The 19,318-nt window shown below is 49.0% G+C and overlaps 1 protein-coding gene across 2 annotated transcripts in view; it reads right to left on the minus strand.

Moving 5' to 3' along the window:
* Positions 1 to 14,636, minus strand: part of LOC144826891 (uncharacterized) — a 66,021-nt gene extending 51,385 nt beyond the window's left edge. For both annotated transcript variants that reach the window (XM_078685350.1, XM_078685349.1), the window contains exon 1: positions 14,503 to 14,636. In XM_078685350.1, coding sequence (XP_078541476.1) covers positions 14,503 to 14,554 — 52 coding nt within the window. In that variant the 5' untranslated portion in view covers positions 14,555 to 14,636. The remainder of the gene's footprint in view (positions 1 to 14,502) is intronic.
* Between the last annotated feature and the right edge of the window lie 4,682 nt (positions 14,637 to 19,318).

Below are 19,318 nucleotides of genomic sequence, written 5' to 3' on the forward strand. Positions count from 1 at the left end.
TTCTTTTTTTCAGACAGGCCTTTTTCCTTCTCTTACTCCTGACTAACATTCATTTTAACCAAGCCCATCAATTGCTCCACATCAGATTCCCTTTTAAGCCATCCATCCATCCACACGGGAAAAAAACTAGTATCGTCTTTACGGCCCCTGAAGAGTTCAAAGGGAGACACTTTAACAGCCGAAGGTCAAGCTGTTCTGTACAACCATAACTATGCACAGATTTCACAACACCGTGGTTCCCACTTTTTGCACACCTGATACACTCACCAACCACCTGATTCATCCTCGCCTCAAGACCATTCGTTTGTGGATGATATAAGGGTCATATAAGGTGTCGAACACCACACGACTCAAGGAAAACAAATCATGAATTAGGGGCATATTATCAAGAACGGAGTTAAGATTATCGCCGCTTTAGCAGCTGGAAACTTCAGCTAAAGCGGCGATAGTGGTCTTGATAAGATGCCCTTGAGAATTCCCAATGAAGCCCATGTTTACACCCGAACCTGGGCTTCTATTGTACTTCACAAGCGCATAATATCAAGCATAATATCAAGCCCATTATCGCCGATTTCGCGGCAGTTTCCTGCTGCTAAAACAGAGATAATTTTAACACAGTTTCTTGATAATATCCCCCTAGGTGCTCTTGTCAGAGAGGAGAAATTCTGGTAAACATTCCCTTAAGAAATTCTATGACAGCACCTGCATTTGGCACCTTCAACATCTTGAGTTCAGGCAATTTTGAACAATAATCTACCAGGACAAGGCGATACGTGCCACCACCGGCAAGGAGTCATACCGACCCACGCTATTGATTCCTACCTTGATTCATGCACCTAATGGACCCTCAATCGTCATGAGAGGAGTAGGTGAAGAGCCCTTTAAGCTTTTGTCAGCTGATTTGGACACACAATAATTTTCTACCACCTCTTCCACTTCATTGTCCATTTTGGCCACCATAAGTATTCACAATCCCAGAGTTTTTTTAAATTGTATTGATTACATAGTTAATACTTCTTATTTCAACTGTTGGTCGACACACATAGAAGGATCCCTCACCGTGGGGTTTTCCCTCTCATGTGTGTCCTTTGACACTGGGATATTAAAGTCTTCATAACCAGCCAGCTGTACTAAATCATGTAGAGCTTCTATTTCAGAATCTATGTCTGACTCAACAAAACATGCAACAGTCTTTTTTGAGTTTATCTTTTTCTGGCAAAACATCTAAAAAAAATGGCCAACTTTTTTGCAGTAACTGTAAGGGACACCTGTTCCCTTTAATATGTGGAGCATTGCGGCAACAGAGGAAAATGTAGCTGCACGCAGGGAATGAATCTTCCCCTTTCATAGGTCTTAACCCCTTCGCTGCGGCGGCAATTCCGCCACAGCGCTATGGGGGAGGGGGGCCGAGCGGCGCTCGCATGCTCATGACGGAGCCGCTCCATCATGAGCCTCGGTTCAGCTGTGCTCATGACGGAGTGGTTCCGTCATGGCCCCGCCCACTTAATGGTACGTCCAGCGCAGGCGCGGAATTCACGCCGCGCAGGTGCGCCGAGCGGGCCATGACGGAACCGCACTTTCATGAGCACAGCACAACCGAGGCTCATGACGGAGCGGCTCCGTCATGAGCATGGAAGCGGTTAAACCCCTTGTTCTCAAACTGTAGTTGACAATGTGACCTGATTTGCCAGAACCTATGGTGTTAACCACCTGAATTGGTTTCTCATCCAACTCCTGAACACTTCAATGTCCATTTCTGCTAATCCCCTGTGCCGTGCATGCACGGGTTCATATCCCATCCTCATCGCCAATAATTTTGTAGTAATTACTCTTGAGATGACAAGAGTCCACAGAGAAGTTTATTTTTAAGTACAGAAATGTACTTTTGTGGTGGACAAATGCACATTGTTATTACTGCATCAAATGAATCTTAATAGCACTAGATTCCAAGATATAACAATGTCTCGAGGAGGCCCGCCCTACAGAGAACCACACAGGTGTTCATAGGAGGCCTGTCACACAGAGGTCAACGTAGATGTCCCTAGGAGACTTGCCCTACAGAGAACCACACAGATGTCTGTAGAAGCCCTGTCCACGAAGATCCTCACTGGTGTCCACAGTCGGCTCTTCCTACAAAGGTCCACACCGGTGTCCGCAGAGCTGGCCCATGCTCAGACAGCTCCCTGGACAGAATGGAGTTTGGCACCCCTGCTATTGCTACTAATTAAAAGAAAGTATGGCATTGAATCAAATTTGCACCACTACAGCTGTCTGGTAGATTGAATTGTAATTCCACAAAAAGGTCAGGTCATTATCCTTACAGAATATTAAATATACAATAACTGATGAACTGTGCTTCATTTGTCTTCTCCCAGCCAAACCTAAAAGTGATAAACTCAGAAAGGGTTCTGCTGCTATTGGACTTGGCTCTCCCTTCAGGGTCACCCCAAACCTTTTTCCTTCACCCCCCCTGATTTTCTGATTTTTTTTTTTTTTTTTTGGCATCATTACTCTGTTCACTTTACCATTGCTGACCAATGCTAAAGTGCTTGTGCTATCTCCTTTAAGCATGGTAAAAGTGCCCTAACCCTGATTGGTGAACTTATTTGTTGAAATGTACCTAGTATTGTGCTACAGTTAGAAGAGATCGAGATCCGGGCAAGGGTGGAGGCATTGCTATAATTTATTATAAATCTTATCAACGCAAGTTAGAAGATCTACCTTTTTTAAGTTGTGAGGCAGCTCTATTCAAAATCACGATGACCCCGCAATTTACTTTATCGGGCATTCAATAAAGTGGAACAAATGTATTCCACACTGCACAATTTTCAGTCAGTGGTCCGTGCCCGTTGCTTTCCATTCCTGAGTCTGCCCATATGGAGGACTATAACATCAAACTGAAAACTTGACGTGACATCAATTCCTTTAAAAAGATTTTAGGCAGCATTAAATCCGGCTCCCCTTGCGATCTCCTTCCGGCCCCAGTGTTGCAGCAGCTGGATCTACCATCTTTGATGTTAATTATGCATCTGCTCAATGCCTCTATTCTGTCCTCGTGCTGTTAGATTTATCCACTGCCTTCGACACGGTGTCACATGAGATACTTCTCGGTCATCTGAGGGAGATGGGCATAGGAGGCGTGGCTCTGTCCTGGTTGGAGAGCTTTCTTTCGGGCCGCTTACAAGGTGTCAGATTGGGCTCCCATCATTCCATCTCAAAGGAGCTCACCAAGGGAGTGCCACAGGGCTCATGCCTAAGCCCCACACTTTTCAATGTGTATGTGGCCCCCTTGGCAGACATTGTAAGATCACATGGGTTAACCCCTGTGCCGTATGCTGACAACACTCTGCTTTTGTTCCCCTTTCAGACCCTGACGCCCGCAATACAAAAATCTTTTGCGGACGGAATGAGGGCAATATCGGACTGGATGGCTTTAAATTGCCTCCAGTGCAATGTAGGCAAGACAGAGGTCATGCTGTTCGGGGAGGCCACCCTTCTGTGGTCTCCAGAATGGTGGCCCCCAGATTTGGGACCAGCACCAAGTCCCAAACAGACCATAAAAAATCTCGGTGTGCGGCTAGACAAGGCACTTTTGCTCAAAGAACACACAAATCAAGTAGCAGGATCCTGTTTTCGGATCATTGGACTGCTACGACTTGTCTTTCCATTCCTATCTGACACCTATAGGAAAACACTTGTCCAGACGTTGGTAATCAGTAGACTAGACTACTGTAATGCCCTGTTCATCTCGGCCAATGAGGAACAACTACAGAGACTACAAGTGGTCCAGAATACCGCAGCAAGACTTGTTCTCAATGCCCAGCCAAGGACTGCTTCACGTCCCCTCCTGGACAAACTCCATTGGTTGTCGGTTAGGCAGCGTATAAAATTCAAAATCTGCTGCACAATACACAAATGCCTGCATGGCAATGGACCTAAATACTTGAAAGAAAAATGTGTCCCCTATAATCCTGGTCGCACTCTGCACTCTAGTAGTCAGCAACTGCTCCAGGATCCAAGGATTAAAAAAGCTAGACAGGGAGGTCGAGCCCTTTCCCACAAAGGCCCCATTCTATGGAACTCACTCCCCTCACCTTGAAACAAATCACCAACTTTCAATCCTTCAGGAAGACCCTAAAAACGTATCTATTTCCGGCCTGTTAAGATATCACCACACTGATTCCCCCACAGTTCATGACCATGTTTAGGTTCCTTTGGTAAAGCGTAAGCGCGGAGATACCCCTTAGGGGGTCGAGTCCTGCGCTATATAAGAATATAAATAAATAAATAAATTCAAGAGCCTATTATCATGTCAGCTTGGAAACATGCTATGGTCCTTCGCCTCTTGAAGAAGGCCAATACTGATCCAGCCCAGCCATCAAATTTTAGGCCCATTTCTATACTCCCAATTTATTCTAAAATTCTGGAAAGGCATATAAACCTGCAATTAACTCAGTTTGTCGAATCTGTTACTTTCTTCACCCCTCTCAATCCAGCTTTAGAACTGGTTATTTAACCGAGACAACTCTCCTTGGAGAATCAGAAATGTTACGACAGCGTTTGGATTCCGCGGACACCGTGGCCCTTACATAGCTCGATGTGAGCGCTGCATTTGATACGGTGTCCCATACCATGTTAATCAATTCCCATTACCTACAGTCTCTGGGCATATCTGGTTCAGTACTCGTCTGGATTTCATCTTTTTTAGCTAAGCGGACATTCCAAATCTTTTCATCCAGAGCCACCTCTAAAAACTATTCTTCTTATGGGGTACCCCAAGGTTCCATTCTAAGTCCTCTTCTGTTCAATGTGTATGTAAAACCTTTGGCGACAATGGCAGAGGAGGCTGGGTTGTCCCTTTTCTCTTACATGGGCAACACCCAAATCATCTTTTCCCTTTCCACGGAAGGGATGTCTGGGCCTTCAGTTCTTCAAACCGATTTGAGTAATACTGCATCTTGAATGCAAGCCAATTTACGTTAGCTTAATGGTGAAAAAACTGAAGTCCTACTTTTGGGAAAAAAATAAATTTCTGGGGCCCCCAGCATTGGCCGATTGTAATGGGTGCTTTACCCCAACCACTGGGAGTCGTCATTGATGACAAACTATCTATGAAGCAGCAGGCAGTGAAGGTAGCAGCCACTTATTTCACCATTTTAAAATGGTTGAAAAAAGTCATCTGGAATATCGCGAAATTGCGGCAAAATCCGCGAATCTGCAAGCGGGATGAATTTTGTTCAGGAAGCACTTACAGGGTTACAGCAGGTGCCGAAGTTGAAGCTAATTTCTTTGTAACCATTTACAAAAGGGTTACAAAGAAATTAACTTCAACTTGGGCACCTGCTGTAACCCTGTAAATGCTTCCTGAGCGGCGCCTCGTTGCCTACTTGCAACTTTTCTCTGACCCTGCTCTAACCCTCGAAGCAGGGTCAGAGAATAGTTACAATTAGGCAACGAGGCTCCTGTCACAAAAATTAAACCTCAGCAGGAAGCACTTACAGATATAAATAAAGCAGGTGCCCGAGTTGAAGCTCAAATTCAGTAACGCATTTATAATCAGCCCAAGAATCTAGTGAGCACGGTCGATGCTAGGCAGGTGTGCTTTCTCCCCAAATCTACCGTCTACAAATAGCTGTAATCCGTGATGGAGGTCTAGGTATCCACAAGTTTCTCGAGCGCCATCCCCCTGTACTTCCAGTGACCAGGAGGCTGCTTTCTCCTCATCTACTGCGCTGATCGGTCTCTGACCATTATAAACAAGAGGCATGTGAACTCGCACAGAAGCCCAGCCCCACACACACTAGGCTATGCAACCTCTTCCCGCCCTTTCCCCCACTGTGATGGACAGCTCACTCGAGGGACCTCGGTGCCTATGGGCGCGGTGGCAAAGTTACAGACACACGGGGTCACTGGAGACAACTCTTCTGGGCCTTTACACAGCTGTAGTATAGGAAAAGCACGATACATTTACCCAACGAGGTAGCACTTACTGCTTTCTCCTCATCTGCTGCTCTGATCGGTCTCTGACCTTTATAAACAAGAGGCATGTGAACTCGCACAGAAGCCCAGCCCCACACACGCTAGGCTATGCAACCTCTTCTCGCCCTGTCCCCCACTGTGATGGACAGCTCACTCGAGGGACCTCGGTGCCTATGGGCGCGGTGGCAAAGTTACAGACACATGGGGTCACTGGAGACCACTCTTCTGGGCCTTTACGCAGCTGTAGTGTAGGAAAAGCACGATAAATGTACCCAAAGAGGTAGCATTTACTGCTTTCTCCTCATCTGCTGCTCTGATCGGTCTCAGACCTTTATAAACAAGAGGCATGTGAACTCGCACAGAAGCCCGGCCACCCACACACACTAGGCTATGCAATCTCTTCTCGCCCTTTCCCCCACTGTGATGGACAGCTAACTCGAGGGACCTTGGCGCTTAAGGGCGCGGTGGCAAATTTACAGACACATGGGGTCACTGGAGACCACTCTTCTGGGCCTTTACACAGCTGTAGTGTAGGAAAAGCACGGTACATTTACGCAACGAGGTAGCACTTACTGATTAGCCAGTAGAAAGTACTCCAGTTGAGTATAGTGGAACTGCCCAAAAATCCGCGGTTTCGCTGGGAAATCCGCGAATATGCAGATTTTTTTGCGAATTCGCGCGATGTCGCGCACCGCGAATTCGCAAAATTCGCCCATACTTAATCTACATTGGCTTAGGGTCGAAGACCGTGCAAAGTTTAAAGCCCTGAGTTACACTTATAAAATCAAGGTCAGCTAAAGAACTATTGATGGACAGAATGCAGAACAATGTCATACATTCACCCCAGTTCAGAGATCTGGGCCTAAAGCCATAGTTTTGTGCTCACCATGCCATTCCAGTGTGGACCCAGTCATATGCAAATCAGTCTTGACCCTGCGCCCAATAGGAACAGTCCATCTCGAACTGCCAGGCCAGGTCCTCCCTAGACTAGAAACGAGCATCCTAGGACCGGTTTCGGGGTTTCACTCCTCTAAAGTCAGGATGACTTCATTCCAGTTGCATGGAGAGCACGGGACTCACGTCTGAGCATTCCCGTCCCACTCGGGGTGACAAATGCAAAAAGAACTATTAATGGACAAGGTCGGCTCTGCCCCTAAATACCTGCAAGACCTAGTCCACCCCTACCAACCTTTCTGTCAATTATGATTGACCACTCAGGGAAACTTCTTGGTTCCCAAGATTAAACTTACAAGAATGGGAGGTTGTTTGTTTGCTTACCTTGGCCCATCCCTGTGGAATTCTCTTCCCATTGCGCTTCATAATGAAACTTCATGCATGAATTTTTGCAAACTTTTAAAAACCTGATTCCTCAACCAATAATTCATGATCCGTTTTTTACTTTTTGTTTTTCTTCTTTTCTGCTCCTTCGGGCTTTGCGCTGGGAAACCCTTGTTGGGTAGCTGTGTGCCGTACAAACCTAATTTAACATAACATAACAACAACATAGTATATGGTATGAGATATACCCAGGACCTTTGAATGACATGCTACTAGTGGGTCTGCAGCACTCATTGTGCCACCCACTGTGTCACCCAATCAAGTAGCACTTTTAAACATATCTCTGGCCTGCCATTGCAGCCAGAAATACAGTTTTAAACTGCTATTTCGAACAGGCAAAATAAACATTTTGCTAGGCCTAAACCTTCCTGTTAGACCTGTCAGCCCTAGGGTGGTCTTTCCCTATTTATTTCGCCCTTGCCTCATTTTTCCCACCTTCTTTTTTGTTGGCCTTAGGTCTCCGAGCACCTTCGCATTGCTAACCAATGCTAAGGTGCAGGTGCTCTCTACTTCAAACATGGCTACCATAGGCCCTGCTACTGTAGCATGGTCTTTTTGTGTAGCACCCTAGTTGCCAAGAGCTGGCTGGAACCCTTAAACATTGTTGCAATACCAACCTGCCTTGCCTGCCCATAGTTAGAGTAGGGAAGCTCCTGGAACCTTCTAGAATAGGGGGCAGGGTCTGCTTTTGCCGCCTTAGAGAGTGGTCACCTGACTCTCTTACTGCTATATTGCGGGAGCCCTCTGAGCCGGCCTGCCCCCGCTGTGGCCCCGCACTCTGGGAGGTGCCGACATCATCATCATCTGCCCTCGGCGGCCCCCGGTGCCAGGAGAGGCCCGCCGCCGTGTGCCGTGTGGCGCGCCAGGCCCGGAAGAGTAAGCTGAAGAGGCGTCGTAATCCGGCGCACCCAGGGGCCGCTATCACCGCCGCAGCCCAGCCCAAGAGTGAAGAATCCCCGCGGCAGCCCCCAGAGCCTGAGGTAGGCCGCCGCGACTGGGTGTAGGCCGCGCTAGGCCCTGAAGCCACTGTACTCCCCTCACGTGACGGCGGCGCCAGGCCGCGTCATAGGCCGTGCCCCAGCCTCTACTGCGATTGGTCTGCTGGCCTCCCCCCCTCGAGACAGGCCTCTGATTGGCCCAGCTCCAGAGAAGCCACGGACTGGTCCGAGATTTGACCCGGAGGGGGCCGGGAGGAGGGAGAGACCCCCTCTGACCGACTACACCCTCAGGGCCGGCCCTACCACCAGCGCGGGGCCCCGTGCAGCCCTACTGTGGCCCGCGGCCAGCCCCTGCAGCACGAGATACCCTGGAGGGCTCTAAGAAGAGCCAGAGCCCTCCCACAGCCAATTAAACCTCCGCAAGGGCCGAGGGGGCCGAAGAACAAAGTAAACCCCCGGGGAGGCCCCGAGATCGCCCCTCTGCGAGGAAAGACTGTTGTTGGGCCCCGTTGGCCCCTGTGACCTGAACTGGGCCAGAACATCCAGCACGCTGCCGGGTAACTGTGGTTCACTGAGTTCACCCCTGACTAGGGGTCTGTTACTACTAGACGGCAGGAGCAGCATAGATATTATCGAAGGGACAGGATGCTTCAGTGCTCTTGCTGAGGTTAAGGTGATGTTATGCCACAGATGGTATTGTGGTAACTGCATTGGAGACCTGTTAATGCAAACATTGATTGAGTTCCCCTTTAATGAGCTCCTTGACTGTGCTCCCATGAAGAAGGGTTTACATATGCCTAATGAAGTGGTTATTCTTGCGCCATGAAATGTTTATCCTTACCTGAGGAAATGGTTATTCTTACCTAATGAAATGTTTTGCCTTCAATGAAAGGCTTTACTCCTGCTTAGGGGGGGGCCTTTTCTACTCCTGCCTGATGCCGCATTCCTGAATGCCTAATGTTATATAATGAAATGTTTATTACAGAGTAATGAAATGTGTAACCCTTTAATGAAATGGTTATGGTGATATGCTACAGTGAATTTTGAATTGCTCCCCTCACTCCCCTCTGATGAAATGCTTTGCCGAGACATTGATGCTTTGATTATTGATTGCCCTAAACCTCGAACTTAGATAAAACGTATTGATTTCTACTCAAACCTTACTGGTGTGGTCTCAGTCATTGTGTGCGTAACTTCCTCAGTGGATGTGTGTGCTGTATAGTCACTTTACACCTAAGCTTTCGGGTGCCTACCTGCTCGTGCCAGGCTACCACCCGGGGAACTGGTGAACCCAGTTCCTACACTTCCTTTTTAATAGTTATTTCAGCCCAAAGTAGAAAAAGCCATGGGGCAAGGAACATTGTGTTTGAAAAGTAGGACATGTGGGCTTTAGTTTTAAATGTCAAGATAGTGGAGAACTCCCAAATTTGTTCCTCACTACTGTAAGGCCTATCACTTCGACTGAATAACATTGGGTTACCTTATTGCATTTAATATGTGCTAACCTTTGATTGGGACCTGAAAGGGATCTCAAGTTTGGACTGCAATGCATTGTAATTTAAAATCTTATTCAATGGTAAGGTCTGATTGTAAGTCACAACTCTGAAAATGCCACTTTTAGAAAGTTGCCATTTTCTTCTCCTAACCATGTGTGCCTTCTGCCAATATCCTGGGTCCTATGACTGTGAAAGGCTCTGTTGTTAGTGTTTGTGTATTCCTGTCAGACTGTGAGACAATGGGAACCGGATATAGGCAGGATGTTCCGTCCTGCCAGGATGGATGTGGGTGGAGCTGTTCCCTTCCCACTTACACTTCAAAGTGATAGCTTTCAAAGGACCCTGACACCAGCCTTTTTTCACTCCAGACTTGTTGGAGCCTTGCAAGGGGAAGGGAAGAACTTTCTAGAACTAGATGTGGGAATAGTATAGAGAATTGTACCACTTCAAAGGCTGGCACCAGGTATACATATTGGAGCCTTACAGCACCTCTTCAGTCCACTCCTGGACCTGTGGATTACAGAAGAAGGACTGCCTTGCCCCAAGAGGATGGTCCTACTGCTTAGGCCTGATTTGTTTCCAAGAATACTGCCTTGCTACTACCAGCTGCCTGCCTTGTTCCCCAGATGATTTCCCTGTTTCATTGAGGCCAGCCTTGTTCCCCAGAGGATTTTCCTGTTTCCTTGAGCACTGCCTTGTTCCCCAGAGGATTTTCCTACTCCTTGACGCCTGCCGTGCTCTCCGAAAAGGCATACTGGGCCTGCTCCTTTCATTTTAAACTAACCTGAGTGCCTCCAAGGGTCAGTAAGCTGACCTCATTTTCTGAGCTACATGGATACAAAAAGCTCCAGAGGCCTGCCTACAACTGATCAGCTGACCTGCTATAACTGGACCTGCCTGGACCTGCAATTAGACCTGTCTGAGCTCTGCTGGCCTCTGCTAGACTTAGTGCCTGATCCCCAAGTGGTGCCTCTCCAGGACCTGGATACTTGGGGCCCAATTCACAAAGGTAAAATGAGTCCAAAAGTCTAACTTAGTCAAAGAGTCTAACTGTACTACTTTTTGGCATTCACAAAGATAAAATTAGTCCAAAAGTCTAACGTACTCCAAAAGACTAACTATACAACTTTTCGATATTCATAAAGGTAAGCTACTACTAGTAAAGTTAGACTTTTGGTCTAACTGTACCTTTGTGAATACTAAAAAGTAGTAAACTTACACAAAAGTGTAAGTTTATCTTTGTGAATCAGGCTCTTGGGTGCCATCGGAGTACACTCCTCTTCAAGAAAGAGAGAAATCCTAAACTTTTGCACTGTTCCCAAACAAGAATGGGCACATTCGCACCAAGATACTTCAGCCTGCAATGACCAACAATGTGTAGCTCGGGGAACTTGACTCATTGCGCTACAGTGGACCCCAGTGACGACCGCCAATGCGAGATCTACACTTCGTGCTACAACAACTACATCCCACGGTGACCGCCACACGAAGCGTGAGCCATGCCTGCCCATGATGCTCGACCAGATCTTTGTGCTACAGAAATGACAGCCCACACCACCTGACCTGTTCTTCACTCTACACTCTACAGCGACGAATATCCACGATACTCTTCTTGCTCCTCTCAGTCTCCTCCACCGTGGAACTCGACTCTTCTCGGCAGACTTTGAGCAGGTAACTTTATTAGTGAGGCTAACCTGATCCCTGTCTCTGGCCTGCGATCCATTGCAGCTAGCAAGAACTTGAGACTTTCCCCCAGTCCAGCACGACTAGATGACCATGAGTAGTGTTTGTGCTTGCCTTTTAGGCGCTATTTTAATCTAAAATCTTGAAAGTGCCTGTCAACAATTCTACTGATTGGATTTTTGCTATTTTGGTCATATTATATTTATTAACCACTGAACGTAGTATATATATGGACCCAGAAGGTGCTTTTAAAAGACCCCTCGCACACCAACCTAGTTGGTGTCATGCTTCATCATTGGGGTTCCAACCGGGCGGCCGAGTGCCCCTGGTTGTGCTACGACGATGATTACAGCAGAGCTGGTGTGGTACGTGAGTGTGATGTGTGGTGGTATTTTACAGTTAAAAATATCTCTGAGAATCCTTGCCTTTAATTTTAATGTTGGCGGCTCAGGATATATGAAGGACTAAAATAAGCGATGCAACTAATCTGGTGTTATTACCATTTAGTTGGCTATTTTGGAAAGTTTCATAACCTTTCTATGCTGAATTTGAATTAAGGAGTATGATTTATCCTATCCTGATGAAGTCCCCAGCCAAACTACCTACAATCTAAGGGTCAAAACATCAACACATTTTGATAAATGAACTGATGTGTTTTGTGTCTTAAAACAATTCGGTGGAATTTAACAATATTAATCCACCTAGAAAGTACAGAGATTCTCGAGGTGGCCATAATATATTTTAAGTACATTCGAGATATGTTTAATTTCTATTCCTATTTCCACAGTGAGGAGCACTGCGGGTGCATTTAGCATGCTTATATTTAAGCACCTTGATTGCTCACAATATATTTAGTATTCTATCGGGATAATGACATGACTATTATGTGGAATTACTTTTGACTCTAGCAGGCAGATGAAGTGGTGTGAATTTCCTTCAATGCAGGCCTTTGTTTGTATGACAGAATTGTAGACTCACTTTCAGCGAACACGCCACAGGAAGGCTAATTTTGATGGTGGGCTGAGTGTGGTGGATGGAAAGCCTGACCGCCATCGGTCAGACAGTAGCAATCTGCCTGTCGGACCGTTCCGCATCCCCAGAATAGTAGCACTGCCATTGCTATTAGGGTGGTCCATCCCTGCCAGTCTTACCATGGAGGTTCACCCGCCATGGAAATGCTGCCGGTGATAGCCTTTTGGGGCCCAAAACGGGCTCCCCTTAAGCAGGGGCATTCCAGTGTGGCACTTGGGGGCACCTATGGTGCCCCCTACATTTCCCTGCACAATGTGGCAGGCACCGCATGGTGCCTGCCACATAGTGAAGGAAAGTGCAAAAAGTGCTTTTTTTACATTGAAGCCAGCAGCACCCTCCTATAATGGAAAAAATGGCACATGTGGCCGCCCTGGTGGTGGCTGCATTGTAGTCCTACCTGTGGACAGATGCTTTGTAGGCGGGTGAGCCATATCCCTGGGATGATGGTGGACTGACAGAAGAAATCAGCCCCTTAGTTTTTCACAATGCTTCACATCCCAGGTTCTGATGAATACAGAGCAGTACCATATATTTTACAGTAAACAAATGAGGCAACATCCGGCCCATTTGTGCTCCCAGGTCAATCCTTGGCATATTACATCAGAACAGTGACTGGCCTCTAAACACAAACATCTCTTAACCTCCCCCAACTCCCCTAAATGGCTCACTGCTGAGCTCCATCAAACTAACGCCACATTGTTTGTTTTGGATATGGAGGGTGGTGTTTGGTGGCTGGGGGTGAAGATAGGAGACCAGCCCTTCAGAGATCCACATTGGTGGCCCGCCCAATAGAGCCCCAAAGATGTTTCAAAAGTGACCAGCCCACAAGAGGGTTGCAAGTTATTCCGAAGATTTCTAGACCCACAGTGATGCACACTCATGTGTATAGGAGGCGTGTCCTACAGACCCCCACTGGAGTCCACAGGTGGCCTACAGTGCCCATCGGGTGTGCATAGGCCACCATACTTGACTGCCCCTGTGGGATCTCACTAGTCAGAGATAGAGTTACACAGGTATTCATAGATGGCCAGCCCCACAGGTTGCCACACATGGCCTACAATGCCCCACTGGTGACCACAGGTGAAGAGACGTTCAAGCCCCTCAGACAATTCCAAAGATGATCAACCATACAGAGATCTTCAATGGTATCAATAAGTGGCTAGCCCCGCTGAGCCCCACAATTGTCCGCAGATAATCAGCACTACAAAGCCTGATGGGTGTTGACAGGTGACCATCACTCCAAAGTTCCACACAGATGTCCATATATTACCACTGTTTCAGAGATTCACACAGGTTCAGTCTCTAACAAGATTCACACAATTGTTTACAGGAGGCCAGTACTGCTGCGCTCCACCGGTATCCATGAATAGCCATAAAAACAAAACCTCACGGGTATCCAAAGCTCCATCACTAGACAAAAGTGATGGAGCTGGTCAACAGTAGATGACCACTTATGTATAGGGTGTACAGGTGCAGCCTCTAAAGAGGCCTACAGTTTACTCCCCAGGAAACAACATCTGCACAGACAAACACAGGTTACCATATGAAAGACCAGCCCTGCAAAGCCCCACACGTAACTTCAAGGGAGGCCAATCCCACAGAGACCCATCCAGGAAGCTCCATATCTGTCTGACCATGCAGACCCTCCAACAGCCTCGCAGAAGTAGGTTCATAGGGATGAACCAGACACAGCTCCACACAGATCTAGAGGTGAGGGACCACTAACAGCTCCACACCCTTAGGACCACAGGAGACAAGCCACTAGCAGCCTCACACCAGCAGGTGCATAGGGAGAAACCTGACGAAGATCCACACAGATCCAGAGGCTAGGATTCCCTTAAAGCTCCACACCCTCTGAACATATCTGATAACACACAGGGAGCCCCACACAGGTAGATCCATAGGTCATGAACCCAACAGAGCTCCACAGAGATTCAGAAGTGAGGAGCCCCTCAAAGCTCCACACTCCATGGACCACAGCTGAAAATTCTCAAGGAGTCCCACACTGTTGCATCTGTATGCAAGGAGAGTCTTACCGATGCCAGTGAAGAGGGAGGCAACCAGGAGAGAGATGAACCAGTTCTTCATGTCTGCAGAGAGCTGTCGCTGGCACCGTGCGGGATGTTCTACTGAGAAGTACGAATGTGTGCCCTGCTGAGTGCTGGGTGGATGTGTAGTTCATGCTCCTTGAAGTCACACCCTTTGGCCTCCAGCCAGAAGTACACAGGCCTATTTATATACATAGATATGATTTCTGGCAATTAATAACGTTTGGGTAAGGCACAATTGTATGCAGAGTGTGATGCCTTTTACTGAGGCAATGTCGAAGAAGTAGGTCTGCGTTATATTATGAGTATGTGCAAATTCTGTGTCTGTGTGTTCTTCTCCACTCCACACCACTCCACTCTATTAACAACAGCTCTACACCACTCCACTCTAAACCACTCGTCTCTGCAACTCTACTCTACCCTATGACACTCTCTTTACAACATTCTGTGCCACTCTACTCCACTCTATGTCACTATACTCCATTCCATTCTATGACACTTTACTCCACTCTATGAACCTCCACTCTAAGACACACCACACCCCTCTGACACTCTCTGTCACTCTATGACCCTCTACTGTATGCCCCTCCACGCTTTGCCCCTACACTCCATTCCATTCTATGACACTTTACTCCACTCGATGAACCTCCACTCTAAGACACACCACACCCCTCTGACACTCTCTGTCACTCTATTACACTCCACTCTATGCCCCTCCATTCTTTGCCCCTTCACTCCATTACACTCAATGACACTCCACTCTACACAATATCCCACTCTACAACACTCTATGCGCATCCACTCTATGACCCTCCACTCCACGCCCCTCTATGAGCCCCTCTGCCCCTCTATGTACATCCAATGTTTGACCCTCCACTCTAAGACACTCCACGCCCCTCTATGAGACCCTCTCCCACTTTATGCACCTCCACTCTTTGACCCTCCACTCTAAGACGCTCCACGCTCCTCTAAGACACCCTCTGCCAATCCATGCACCTCCACTCTTTGGCCCTCCACTCTTTGACCCTCCACTCTAAGACACTCCACGCTCCTCTATGACGCCCTCTGCCACTTTATGCACCTCCACTCTTTGGCCCTCCACTCTAAGACACTCCACGCCCCTCTAAGACCCTCCCCGCCACTCTATGCACCTCCACTCTTTGACCCTCCACTCTAAGACGCTTCACGCTCCTCTATGACACCCCCTGCCAATCCATGCACCTCCACTCTTTGACCCTTTACTCTATGACACACCTTGCCCCTCTATGACACCCTCTGCCACTCTATGTACCTCCACTCTATGGCCCTCCACTCTAAGACACTCCATGCCCCTCTATGATATGCTCTGCCACTCTATGCAACTCCACACTTTTACCCCACTCTATGCCCCTCCACTGTTTGCTCCTTCACTCCACGCCCCTCTACAAGACACTCTGCCCTTCTATGTACCTCCACTTTTTGACCCTCCACTCTAAGACACTCCACGCCCCTCTATGTCACCCTCTGCCACTCTATGCACCTCCACACTTTGACCCTCCACTCTAAGACACTCCACGCCCCTCTTTGACACCCTCTGCCACTCTATGTACCTCCACTTTTTGACCCTCCACTCTAAGACACTCCACGCTCCTCTATGACGCCCTCTGCCACTTTATGCACCTCCACTCTTTGGCCCTCCACTCTAAGACACTCCACGCCCCTCTAAGACCCTCCCCGCCACTCTATGCACCTCCACTCTTTGACCCTTTACTCTATGACACACCTTGCCCCTCTATGACACCCTCTGCCACTCTATGTCACCCTCTGCCACTCTATGCACCTCCACACTTTGACCCTCCACTCTAAGACACTCCACGCCCCTCTAAGACACCCTCTGCCACTCTATGCCCCTCCACTCTTTGCCCCTTCACTCCATTACACTCAATGACACTCCACTCAACACAATATCCCACTCTACAACACTCTATGCACCTCCACTCCATGACCCTCCACTCTATGCCCCTCCACTCTTTGCCCCTTCACTGCATTAATCTCAGTCACCCCCACGCTACACAATATCCCACTCTATAACACTCTATGCACCTCCACTTTATTTCCCTCTACTCTATGCCCCTCCACTCTTTGCTCCTTCACTCCACGCCCCTCTATGACAACCTCTGCCACTCTATGCACCTCCACTCTTTGACCCTCCACTCTAAGACACTCCACGCCCCTCTATGACACCCTCTGCCACTCTATGCACCTCCACTCTTTGACACTCCACTCTAAGACACTTCACGCCCCTCTATGACACCCTCTGCCACTCTGTGCACCTCCACACTTTGACCCTCCACTCTAAGACACTCCACACCCCTCTATGACACCCTCTGCCACTCTATGCACCTCCACTCTTTGACCCTCCACTCTAAGACACTCCACTCCCCTCTATGACAACCTCTGCCACTCTATGCACCTCCACTCTTTGACCCTCCACTCTAAGACACTCCACGCCCCTCTATGACACCCTCTGCCACTCTATACACCTCCACTCTTTGAACCTTTACTCAAAGACACTCCACGCCCCTCTATGACACTCTCTGCCACTCCTTGCACTTCCACACTTTCCCCCCACTCTATGATCCTCCACTCTTTGCTCCTTCACTCCACGCCCCTCTTTAAGACACTCTGCCTCTCTATATACATCCACTTTTTGACCGTCCACTCTAAGACACTCCACGCCCCTCTGTGCCACTCTATACCACTCTATGCACCTCCACTCTTTGACCCTCCACTCTAAGACACTCTATACCCCTCTATGACACCCTCTGCCACTCTATGTCCTTCCACTCTTTGACCTTTCACTCTAAGACACTCCACGCCTTTTTATGACACCCTCTGCCACTCTATGCACCTCTACTTTTTGACCCTCCACTCTAAGACACTCCACGCCTTTCTATGACACCCTCTGCCACTCTATGCACCTCCACTCTTTGACCCTCCACTCTAAGACACTCCACGCCCCTCTAAGACACCCGCTGCCGCTCTATGCACCTCTACTTTTTTGACCCTCCACTCCAAGACACTCCACGCCCCTCTATGACACCCTCTGCCACTCTGTGCACCTCCACACTTTTCCCCCACTCTATGCCCCTCCACTCTTTGCTCCTTCCCTCCACGCCGCTCTATAAGACCCTCGGCCCCTCTACGTACCTCCACTTTTTGACCCTCCACTCTATGCACCTCCACTCTTTGACCCTCCACTCTAAGACACTCCACACCCCTCTATGACACCCTCTGCCACTCTATGTATGACCCTCCTTTACGATGCTGAAAAGCTCTTTGCTGTTGTGTGCGTTGTTATCCAGGCAGTCTTTGAAGGAGGATCTCTTGGCTAATCTGATGAGGTGGTGATGTCTGCAGATTGCGTCCTTGTGGGCTCCGTGGTTGTCCGGAGTGCGTTCGTGGAGCCATATCTTCTCCAGTTTCCGGCAGCTCGTCGGTGAGCCAGGTGGCTCTCTTGCTAGCATGGTTGTTGGAGGGTTTCTTCAGTGGGGCAAGGGTGTTGGCGCAGTCGTCGATCCACTGTCTGAGGTTGCAGGCTGCGGTGTCTGGGTTGGTGGGGTCGGTGGGTGGGTTTTGGGCAAGGGTGGGGATCAGCTGGTCTTCGGTGACTTTGCTCCAGCAGCGGCGAGGTAGCTGTTGGGTACGGTGGTGTGTGGTTGTTTTATTGAAGGTGAAATGGATGCAGCAGTGGTCGGTGCAGTGGAGTACGGTGGTGTGGTCGAAGGTGACGTGGGTACTTGTGGAGAAGACGGGGTCCAGCGTGTGGCCAGCGGCATGGGTGGGTGCAGTGACGAGTTGTCTGAGCCTGAGGTTGGCAAGGTTGTCGATCAGGGTGGCGGAGTTGGCGTCGTTGTTGTTCTAGAGGTGGAAATTCAGGTCCCCAAGGAGGATGTAGTCCGTAGAGGCAAGTGTGTGGGTGCTGGCGAGGTCGGCGATGGATTCGCTGAATTTAGCTCGGGGTCCGGGGAGTCTGTAGATGAGTGTTCCTCTGAGGGTGGTGTTGGGGTCGGTGTGGATCCGGAAGTGCATGTGTTCAGCGGTGTTGAGGGTGTCATCTGCGTGGGTAGTGACCTTGAGGGTGGACGATGGCTATTCCTCCTCCGGTTCCATTGGCGCGATTTCTGCGGGTGATCTTGTAGCCGTCTGGGATGGATATGGCAATGTCGGGTGCCGAGGAGTCGTTCCACCAGGTCTCGGTCAGGAAGGCCACGTCTGGGGAGGAGGTGTCGAGCAGATCCCAGAGCTCGACAGCATGTTTGTGTGCGGAGCGGGTGTTGAGGAGTATGCAGCAGAGGTGGTTGGGTCTAGTCTTTGGTTGTTTGGTGGCTCTGTCGCAGATGAAGCTGCAGGTGTGGCAGGAGAAAGGTCAGTGAGTCCGTTTCAGGGCGGCTTGGAAGCAGGTGTGGTTTCGGCCGGCTTTGAGTCTGTAGAGGGTGCTGGCGTCATAGTGGAGTCTGGTGTTGTTGCGCTCGCGGGGTCCAGGGGTTCTGGCGCTGGGCGCGGTCCAGGCACGGACAGGCGCAGACAGGCTTGCCGCTGTGCAGCCTTCATAAGCGGGGGATAGGGAGGGAGGAGCAGCTGGGAGGCGGAAGCGGGGTGGTCAATGGGGAGCAGGGGGTGGCAGCGGGAAGGAGCAGAAAACGGTGGGAAAACAGGCGGGCGGCAGGGAGCAGGTACGAGGCAGCTGGCGGCCGTGTGGTGGCGTGGGGAGCGACCTGCCTGCAAGCAGGGTCAGAGGTTGCAGGGAGAGATTTGCAGTTAA

This window comes from Lissotriton helveticus, chromosome 4_1 (assembly GCF_964261635.1).
Source record: "Lissotriton helveticus chromosome 4_1, aLisHel1.1, whole genome shotgun sequence".
Classification (NCBI taxonomy): Eukaryota; Metazoa; Chordata; class Amphibia; order Caudata; family Salamandridae; genus Lissotriton; species Lissotriton helveticus.